Source organism: Danio rerio, chromosome 10, assembly GCF_052040795.2.
Source record: "Danio rerio strain M-AB ecotype USA chromosome 10, GRCz13ab, whole genome shotgun sequence".
In the NCBI taxonomy this organism is placed as follows: Eukaryota; Metazoa; Chordata; class Actinopteri; order Cypriniformes; family Danionidae; genus Danio; species Danio rerio.
Window position 1 is genome coordinate 40,503,561 of NC_141030.1, and position 11,440 is coordinate 40,515,000.

General features: G+C 36.7%; 1 protein-coding gene across 1 annotated transcript in view; it reads right to left on the reverse strand.

Annotated features, from left to right (window-relative positions):
- Positions 1-2,594: 2,594 nt before the first annotated feature.
- Positions 2,595-11,440, reverse strand: part of dhrs13a.1 (dehydrogenase/reductase (SDR family) member 13a, tandem duplicate 1) — a 15,031-nt gene continuing 6,185 nt past the window's right edge. The window contains 3 exon segments of the mRNA NM_001007363.2: positions 2,595-2,986; positions 6,954-7,280; positions 10,520-10,643. Of these exon segments, the coding sequence (NP_001007364.2) occupies positions 2,727-2,986; positions 6,954-7,280; positions 10,520-10,643 (711 nt within the window). The 3' untranslated portion in view covers positions 2,595-2,726.

Genomic DNA, 11,440 nt, shown 5'->3' on the forward strand with positions numbered 1-11,440 from the left:
GCTGGACTGGTTCTCCAGGCGGTTCTTATGTACGCCGCCCGGGCCAGAGCCTGATAAACCGGTCCGGAGTTTCTCGCCATCACCCAAGCCCTCACCCGACCGGTTTGCTTGTATGAACAATGTTCAACAATGTACAGTTCAAGGCCAAAAAACGTGCGTCTTATCTAACAACTTGGCATGTTTTGTTAACGAATGAGCTGCAAAAATAAACAATGATGCTCTAGTTCGTGGTAGGCTACAGATAACGTTTGGGTCTTTTTACTTATTCAAAGTATAGATTTATTTTTATTTTACAATATAAGTATCTGTTTACAGTTTCAAGCGCCTTTTGTGTGTTTTAGCAACATATATTATATGAACGTTATGGTTAAGTGAATAATTTGCTTAAATAAGTGAAGAATATTATATAAAAAAAAATAAGATTATATATGAGTTCAGATGCAAAAACCTGTAAGAGCCATCTGAAATTTTCTTCTAAAATTAGCATGTTTTTCCTCAGGCTCCTGTGTTTTTATTCAGTAATTTCAGTAAGTTATTTTCATCTATATTAACATGAAATAACTGAACATAAACATAAGAGGCAGAGGAAAATGCAGTTTAAAGCTTATTTTTTGATTTAGCAACATTAAATGGATGTCAAGTTAAGTAAATAATTTGCTGGTATATTAGTGATATATTAGTAATATAATTTTAAAATAATTATAATTGTAGTATGCATGTGTAAACATTGGGGAGAGCTCCATTTAAAATTAATATATTGCAATATTGAGTCACTTTAAAAAAGTACAAATGTGTTACTTAGTTACTTTTTAGGGAAAGTAATGTTATTATTTTTGTATTTCTTTTAAGATTGTAATATATTACATTTAAAAGTAACTTTTCGCAATGTGTTTGTATGTGTGGGTGTGCAGGCATATTATGTACTTCTGACATTGTCGGGATTTTAGAAAAATATCCCCACAAGTATAGCATTACCAGTAAATTTGGACCTTTTTGGTCTCAATGATGAAAAGACATAGATCACTCAGAATGAAGTGTTCTGAATATGTAAAAATACAGATTGTTTCCTGTGGGGCTTGAGTTAAGGGATAATGTTGGGGTAGCGGGAGAGAATAAACAGTTTGTACAGTATAAAAACCATTACATCTATTGGACATGTACGTGTGTGTGTGTGTGTGTGTGTGTGTGTGTGTGTGTGTGTGTGTGTGTGTGTAGATAGATAGATGGATGGATGGATGAATGGAAAGTAAAATCGGCATAGATAGATAGATAGATAGATAGATAGATAGATAGATAGATAGATAGATAGATAGATAGATAGATAGATAGATGGATGGATGGATGGATGGATGGATGGATGGATGGATGGATGGATGGATAGATAGTTAGGAAAAAGTAAGAGATGGATGTATGTATGGATAGATAGATAGGAAAAAGTAAGAGATAGATAGATGGATGGATGGATGGATGATAGGAAAAAGTAAGAGATAGATAGATAGATAGATAGATAGATAGATAGATAGATGGATGGATGGATGGATGGATGGATGGATGGATGGGTGGATGGATAGATAGTTAGGAAAAAGTAAGATGGATGTATGTATGGATAGATAGATAGGAAAAAGTAAGAGATAGATAGATGGATGGATGGATGGATGAATGGATGATAGGAAAAAGTAAGAGATAGATAGATAGATAGATAGATAGATAGATAGATAGATAGATAGATAGATAGATAGATAGATAGATAGATAGATAGATAGATAGATAGATAGATAGATAGATAGATAGATAGATAGATAGATAGATAGATAGATAGATTGATAGATAGATAGATAGATGGACGGACGGACGGACGGACGGACGGACGGACGGATAGGAAAAAGTAAGAGATAGATAGACAGACAGACAGACAGACAGACAGATAGATAGATAGATAGATAGATAGATAGATAGATAGATAGATAGATAGATAGATAGATAGATAGATAAATAGATATAGATAGATAGATAGATAGATAGATATATAGATAGATAGATAGATAGATAGATAGATAGATAGATAGATAGATAGATAGATAGATAGATAGATAGATAGATAGATAGATAGAAAAAAAGAGAAATATAGATGGATGGAAAAGACAGAAACATAGATGATAGATAGATAGATGATGAACATGGATGGATGGATCGAAAGAAAGGTAGAAAGAAAGAAAGAAAGAAAGAAAGAAAAGAACCTTTACAATTCCTAATCAGGAATATTTCACAACATAATTCAGTGTCAAACTATTTTAAGTCATATTATCATGCAGATATTGAGTCACTGGGCTCAGAGCGCTGTTGGCATCTCCTGACGCAGTTTTCTTTGACACATGCACTGTACAGATCTGTATTTGCTGTTCTGTACTAAAACTCTTGCATACTCTCAATGGGAGAGGTGACACATTCAACATTTTAATGACTCAACATCCCCGGACACACCTATAGAGTTGCGTCTTTACTCCGGTATGACACAACAACATGAGTAATATCACAAAAATGCACAGTAAGTTACATTCTTTGCTCATTCAATGCAAAAATTTGCGCACAGAAAATGTTGAAAACTATTTTATTAGTACTGTTGCACAATGTTTGACAGGCTTTTATTAATACATAAAATGCAGATGCAGCACAAGTTTCACTAAATTAACTGCAAATGCGTTAAATGAATCTTTAAACCATCAATCTCATGCTAATCCAACAAACCTCTCACTGATTTCCCAGAGCTTTTTGGCTGCTGCATCATCTCTGGCTTTAGCAGAAACATTCTGAACTGCACAACCAGAGAAGTAGCGTCCGCTCAGAGGTTCGATGCCCTCCTGAAGTGCACAGTGCAGAGACGTCTGAGCTCCAGAAACCACATCCTTGAAGAATAGCAGAAAAATTGGTGCCATGAACAAACTCCACCAAATGTTGCTGTGGCGGCTTAGCTCAGTTTTGATGGCCCCTAATAACAAAACAAACAAACAACAGCACAGTATTAATTACTTGTCATATTTTTAGGACTCCCACTTTTAGCAAAATGTGAAATTCCTTGACTTTTCCATGACTTTCCTTCCAAAAATGGATTTTTTTAATGATCTGTGAGCACAGAGCAGACTTTCTTTCAGTCTTTCATTGTGTTTTGTCACAAATCTGGACTGCAAGTAGTGAATTAATGGGCCTAACTATTATAACGTTAACAAAACATTGATTAATATATTTAATATGAATTCTTTTACATAAATGTACGATTTTAAATGCATGACTAAATACTGATTGGGCAATTTTTTTTAAAAACTAAACAGTAATTAACTCACAACCTAATTAGCTATATTTTCCGTTCAGTCAGTGAGCATTTATGCCACCTAAAATAGGCTACACTTAAAAAAGTAGGCTACACTTTTTTTTATTATATCATAACAATAATACAAATAGATTTAATAATGATCCTCTTAAGGGTGACAGGGTGGCTCAGTGGTTAGCACTGTTGCCTCACAGCAAGAAGGTCATTGGTTCAAGTCCCAGCTGGGCCAGTTTGTATTTTTGTGTGGAGTTCTGTGGCGAGGGTTTCCTCTGGGTGCTTCGGTTTCCCCCACAGTCCAAGCACATGCGCTATAGTTGATTTGGATAACTAAATTGGCCTATTAAAATGTGTGTGTATGAGAGTGTATGGGTGTTTCTCAGTAGTGGGTTGTGGCTAAAAGGGTATCTCTGCTGTGTAAAACATACAGTTGAAGTCAGAATTATTAGCCCCCTGAATTATTAGCCCACCTGTTTATTTTTTTGCAATTTCTGTTTAACGGACAGAATTTTTTTTCAACACATTTCTAATCATAATAGTTTTAATAATTAATTTCTAATAACTGATATATATTTTATTTATCATGATGACAGTAAATAATATTTGACTAGATATTTATCAAGACGCTTCTATACAACTTAAAGTGACATTTAAAGGCTTCACTAGATTAACTAGGCAGGTTAAGGTAATTAGGCAAGTTATTATATATTGATGGTTGTTCTGCAGACTATCGAAAAAAATATAAAAGGGGCTAATAATTTTCACCTTAAAATGGCTTTTAAAAAATTAAAAAAATACTTTTATTCTTGCCAAAATAAAACAAATAGGATTTTCCCTTGAAGAAAAAATATTATTAGACAGACCTCATCTGCGAAATATTTAAAATAGAAAACAAAATTCAAAGGAGAGCTAATAATTCTGACTTCAACTGTATGCTGGATTAGTTGGCCGTTCACTCCGCTGTGGCGACCCCTGATAAATAAGCCACTAAGCCAAAGGAAAATGAATGAATGATTGCCTTACACAATTTAACATTTTAATTTTGTGACTAAATATCAGCTGCAAAGCCAAAAAACAGAAATATAAAATTCTAATTCAAACAAATTTAAAATGTAACAGCAAATAGCTCGCAACCTGTAATTAGCTCTCTTCTTTAATTCGCTCAGTGGCCATTTATGCCACCTAATATAGGCTACACTTAAAAACTAATCATTTTAACACAATACAAAACATAGGAAGATAACATTTTCATAAATGGAAAGTAAAATTTCACATTAATAACAAAACTCCCTGACACTCCATGACCTGGACAAAAATATATGTAGCCCATCGGTCCTACTGCACCCAACCCAGTCTGAGCTGATATTGAACTGGCAATTCTTTGCATGTGAGTCGGTTGCTCTAACAAGAAGGCCAAAGACCATGACCTATTGCATCTGTTGCTAGAGCACCTTTTGAGGTTAGAGGAGTGAGGTTTACCTCCACAGCACTTCACTAGCTGGCCTCAGTTACATTCACCCCCCTAAACCTCACTACCATCCCGGACGAGCCCCCACGTCTAACCTACCCGTCCAAGAACACACAACCCGGTGGTGATTCTTTGCATGGGAGTCGGTTGCTTTACCAAGGAGGCTAAAGACCATGGCCCTAGCATCTGGCCCAGACATCCCAAGTTGAGACTTGTAATACTCGGGCGAGAGAGGGGGGTGGGTGTTGTTTGACAGAGGCTGTTTCTCAATATGCATTCTTCAGCGGTCTTGCGTCCTCGTGTTCTCGTGCAACGTCATCATCAGCTGCCAAAGTTCAGTTCCAATACTCAAGACCGCAAGTACGGAGGACGCGTGAAACTTCCCGGATGTGTTCTTGATATCGAGAACGCACCGATGCAGACTTGATCACCGAACTCGCTCTGGAAGTCCCAGAAGTCATTGCGACTGGAGGTGGGAAGCGCAGCATTTTATTTAGATTTATTATTAAAGTTCATAGATATGAATTATTTACCTCAGGAGTTTCCCTGAATGAAACGGTGAAAGTAAACATTACCATGAACATCTTAATAAAGGAATAAACATATTAAGGGTGTTTGTTTGCTGAAATTCGCATTAAAATCTGTTTAATTTATATTGTGCAGCATATATTTATAATGTTTTTATGCAAAGTATATATTTTGAAAAGGGGAAAAACAATAAATCGTTGTATGAAGGCTGTAATGTTTAAATAATTTACCATTTAAAACACGTGAAGGTCATGTGACCATCAGGAAGAACACAGCATCTCAATTCTCAAAGCACGCGTTCTCTGCCCTCGCGGTCTCCTGAGTTCGTTCTTTTGAGAACACCTGGCAAGACCGGTCTCCACAAGAACACAAGTCCGTTCTCTGCGTTCTTGGAATTGAGAAACAGCAGAGTGTGCGCGACGTGCCTGAAGAGCGGGGATGGATCTGTTGGTGAGGGGTGAGAAGGGTGCGTGACTTATTTGAGGACCGAGAGGGAGATGTACGATTTCCGGGAGATTATCACTCGTTCACGGGCATCCGGGATACTAATAACTCATTTCTAACTGATTTATTTTATCTTCGTTATGATGACAGTAAATAATATTTTACTAGACGTTTTTTAAGACACTGTTATTCAGCTGAAAGTGACATTTAAAAGCTTAACTGGGTTATTTAGGCAAGTTAGGATAATTAGGCAAGTCATTATACAACAGTGGTTTGTTCTGTAGACAATTGAAAACATTAACATTGGACATTAACATTGACCTTAAAATGATTTTCAAAAAAGTAAAAACTGCTTTTATTCTAGCCAAAAAAATAAGACTGTCTCCAGTAGAAAAAATATTATAGGAAATAATGTGTAAAATTCCTTGCTCTGTTAAACATCATTTGGGTAATATTTAAAAAGGAGAAAAAAATCACAGGACGGTGAAAAATATTGACTTCAACCAGGCCCGGATTGGCTAATCGGGAGGACCGGGAGAATTCCCGGTGGGCCGGTCCGTTTTTTGGCCGCGAGGGCCGGTGTCCCTAGCTGCAGAATCTGTTGCTCTCAGCAGTCACACTTTTTAAATTTATTCATTTATTTACTTGACCACAGCCTTTTTATTCATTATTTTACCGCAACTCTTCTCTTTTTATCTATTTTCTCGGATCCTTGTGAGCTAGATGCAGCCTGCAGGTTAATGATGATATAACTAAGATGAGTCTCTAGTCAATGTAAAGTTGTTGTGGTCCAGCAGTTAGCACGTTATGTTATGACACCGCTGACCTGGGTTCGATTCTCATTTGAGTACTAATTTTTTTTTCATTTTTATTGTTAAGACATATAATACTGTTAGGGTTGTTGAACATTTGAAGTTCTAAAGCAGCTGTTTTCTCAAAAAAAGACTTGATAGTGTCATTAGAAACTGATTTGGAAATGACCTTATTTTAATATTGTCAGTTGTGAACTGAGGTGGGCCGGTCTGAGGCTTGAAACTCCAGGGCTGAAAAGGAGTCCCACTCCGGCCCTGACTTCAACTGTATATATACTGTCCTCCCTATACTCAACACCTTGGCTCTTTCTGGATTTGATTGTAATGTAATGTACAAATAAACTCGAATTAAATTGATTACGTGCGCTCTCAGACTGACCTGGATGCAGACTGTAACAGGTGACGTTTGTGCCTTTGAGTCTCTTGGCCAGCTCGTGTGTGAACAGGACGTTGCACAGTTTGCTGTGGCTGTACAACATCAGCAAGCCCAGAGCAGAATCTCCTTTGCCCAAATCTTTTTGAGCGTTGATGCAGTTGAAATCCATTTTCCCCCACGCATGGGCCATCGAAGAGACGGTTACGATTCTGCTGGGACCGCACTCTTTTAACCGTTTCAGCAGCAGGTCCGTTAACAAGAAGTGACCAAGGTGATTTACGCCAAACATCCTTCCAAAGCCATCCTCAGTCTTGCCACCAATCACAAGTCCTACATTTAGATGCAGAAAAACAATGTAAAGCTTTCAAATATGAGGTGGAATTTTCAATTAATGTTAAAAAGTGTGTGTATATTGGGGATTAAAGCTACTTTTAAAAGTAATATATTACAATCTTGAGTTAATTTCTTTAAATAACTAAATATGTCACTTAGTTACTTTTTAAGGTAAGTAATGTGTCCCAGGCTCATTCTGATTAAGTTCCTTTATATACATTTCTGTGAGAGCAAAGTAAATCCCAGGAGGTACTTTTTGATTTGTAGTTTTTGTTTTCGTGAATTCACCAGAGGCTGCTGTGTTCGCTTTTTTAGATCTCTAATTTTTTTTGGCGAGCACCGTTAGAGCCTGCTGTTCTCGCATAAATCCACTGTCGACTGACTGACTTACCAACCCAACCAATAGTGTTTTAAAAAGCACCGATTGACCCGCCCACCCTCTTCCCTGAACCCAACCGACCGTGTTTTAAAAAGCAATCCAGAAAAATCCTGATTTTTACCACGTTTTCAGATTTTTTTTACATTCTCACCCTGTTACTTACTTGCTTATTTTATTTTTTAGCTTTTGTTTTTATCTTTTCTGCTTTCAGTAACTGTTGTTTGCTCTACGTCCGCTGACGTACATATCGAGATACTAGTCAAACTGGTAACAGCATGAAAGCCGTCCATAGAGAGGTGAGCGGTCAGCTGGTAAGCACGAAAAGAAACGGTGCCATACCGCCCCCTAGCGATTGTTAAAAGATTAAATGCAGCCATACGTACTTCTGGCTACATAATTCGTGATCTCCAGAAATGTATACAGGGCTACGTTTTCAGAATGAGCCTGTGTTGTAATGTGTTGTTCATTTATTTATTTTCTTTTGCCTTAGGGCTTAGTCCCTTATTTATCAGGGGTCACCACATCGTATTGAACTGCCAACTCTACCAGGTTATGTTTTCTCGCCGTGGATGCCCTTCCAGCTGCAACCCAATACTGGGAAACACCTATACATTACAGCCAATTTAGTTTATTTAATTCACCTTTAGCGCATGTGTTTGGACTGTGGGGAGCACCCGGAGGAAATCCCACACCAACATGGGGAGAACATGCAAACTCCCCACAGAAATGCCAACTGGCCCAGCCGGGGCTTGAACCAATGACCTTCTTGCTGTGAGGTGACAGTGCTAACCACTGAGCCACCTTGCCACCATGAAGTGTTGTTAGTTTTGCTTTTTTTCATCTGGGCTACATGAGCTTAATATTTTAATATTCATTCATTAATTCATTCATTCATTGTGACGTGGTTAATAATTCCTCTATTCACCCATTCATTTTATTTTCAGCTTAGTCCCTTTTTATTAATCCAGGGTCGCCACAGCGGAGTTAACCGCCAACTTATACAGCACGTTCAGCCGCAACCCATCTCTGGGAAACATCCACACACACTCATTCACACTCATACACTACAGACAATTTAGCCTAACCAATTCACCTGTACTGTATGTCTTGTGGGGGAAAACGGAGCACACGGAAGAAACCCACGCAAACACAGGGAGAACATGCAAACTCCACACAGAAATGCCAACAGACCCAGCCGAGGCTCAAACCAGCGACCTTCTTGCTGTGAGGCGACAGCATTACCTACTGCCCCATTGCGTCACCCAACATTTTTATGTATTACATTTAAAATTAGGCGACGTAGTGGCGCAGTATAGTGCTGTCGCCTCACAGCAAGAAGGTCGCTGGTTCGAACCTCAGCTCAGATGGTGTTTCTGTGAGGAGATTGCATGTTCTCCGTGCCTTCGCGTGGGTTTCCTCCGGGTGCTCCGGCTTCCCCCACAGTCCAAAGACATGCGGTACAGGTAAATTGGGTAGGCTAAATTGTCCAAAGTGTATGAGTGTGTGTGGATGTTTCCCAGAGATGGGTTGCAGCTGGAAGGGCATCCGCTGCGTAAAAACCTGCTGGATAAGTTGGCTGTTCATTCCGCTGTGGCGACCCCGGATTAATAAAGGGACTAAACCGACAAGAAAATGAATGAAAGAAATGAATGACATTTAAAATGAATTTAAATAGTGTAGTTTATGTGTGTATATCTGTGCGTTTACACCTTTTCTGAGTCTATTAAAAAACAAACAAAAAAATTGTTCCAGATTTGGAAATCACATGTTTTGCCATCCAGGATTAACTGATCTATCGTTGTATTACTGTGTAGCCTACAGGCTTAGCAAAGAACAACAGGCAGGCAAAATACCAGTGGCTGCAAACAGCTATTGTTTGTTTTAATGGTAAGAAGCTGAAACACTGCAATCAACACACATTAAACATTTTTTTAGTTTGTTCTAATACAATACTGCTTAGATATTGTTTTGTTGTTTACCATTTGAAGAGTTTAGATGCAAAAATCTCTAAATGCCATTTGATATTTCCTTCTGAAATTAGCATTTTTCTCCAGCTCCTTTATTTAGGCTTGGTAATTTTACCTTGATTCATTCATTTTCTTGTCGGCATAGTCCTTTTATTATTCCTGAGTCGCCACAGCGGAATGAACCGCCAACTTTTTACGCAGCAGATGCCCTTTCAGCCTCAACCCATCTCTGGGAAAAGTTTTACCTTAATACTGATGAATAATTTCTTTTTTATTGCCTTTAAAGTGAAATAATTGAACATAGGAGGCTGAGAAAAATGTTCATTACAAGTGAACATTTCAGATGGCCTTTAGAGATTTTTGCATCTGAACTCTTCATATTTCATTAGATGTGACATGCTTCATATAGGCTTTAAATATGAAGGAATTTATAGATCATCAGTAACCATTAAGTTTGTGATCATTTACTTCAAAATTAAAACTTTTTTGTCTGGTTTATTTGGTTAAAAAAAAATGAATCCATCCTTATGATGGGATCAGGATAATTCTGTTTTTTGGGATTAAATAAATCCCAATCTGAGTTCAAAGTTTTGATTTTGAGGACAGGTTTGATCTAAATCAAATGTAGGATTGGATTACATGGTCTGATAATAATTCAAAATCCCTCAATTGCTTTTGAAAAACCGATTTCCAAGATTTGATCCAATCTGTGATCCAAAATCCCACTGGATTACTTTTGAAAAACTGGGCCCTGATGACAAATGTCCCGATAAGTTTATAAATGCCATTAAATACCAGTCAATTTTGACCTTGTGGGGATTTTTTGGTCACAAATGTGAGGCGGAATTTTCAAGTAATGTTAAAAAGTTGTGTATATTTTAAAGGCATACCTGCATTGTTGATAAGAATGTCCAATCTGGATTCTTTCTTGAGGAAGTTTTCAGCAAAAGATCTCACAGACTTCAGACTGGCCAAATCCAAGTGCATGTACAACACCTCTTTGCTTCCCGTTTCCTGTTTTACAATCAAATTATTAATGATTGTGCAACAAAGACAGCAAAAAAACATTGAAATATTCATTCATATAAAATCATTAAATATGAAATATTCATATGATTTATTGATGAAATGTTCAATGAATGGTGATGAATGATGAAGTATGTGTTCATATAAAACAGCTTCACGTTTGATAAATAAAAATGCATTTATTATGATTCATTTTAATTTATTCAGTGTTAAGTCAATTCAGAGTAGAATATATATTCTGGTATGACTCATTACTTGATAAATAATAATTATTAACATTTACAAATGATACAACGTCTTCTATATGTTTATGAGTAAAGCATTTTAGGGAGGATATAAACATATTAACAACATGACTTTTCACTTGAAACTTTTTTTATGTATATAAGTTCTTGAACTCATTTATACAGATCTTAACCGTTAGATTTACAAAGTAGACAAAAAAAATCCCGTTCTTTTGTCTCAATTTAGATTTTGGGATATTTATATTATCTATGATATAGAAACCTATGAGTTTACTATGAGATGGTTAATAGATATGTCCTTTTGTTGAAGCTGTACATTTACATTGCTTATTTTTCTTAATCTTTCTATATATACAGGATTCTAAAAACATCTAAAAATTAATTAAAACATCCTCCTTGTTTTAACAAAATCCTCCTTGTTTTAAATACGGTTAATAATATTTGTTTTATTTATTTCTATATCTTCTGTACCATGTATATATTTCTACATTAAAACGAACCTAAAGTTAAGTTTATAAATGTTCTAAACTTCAATATTTA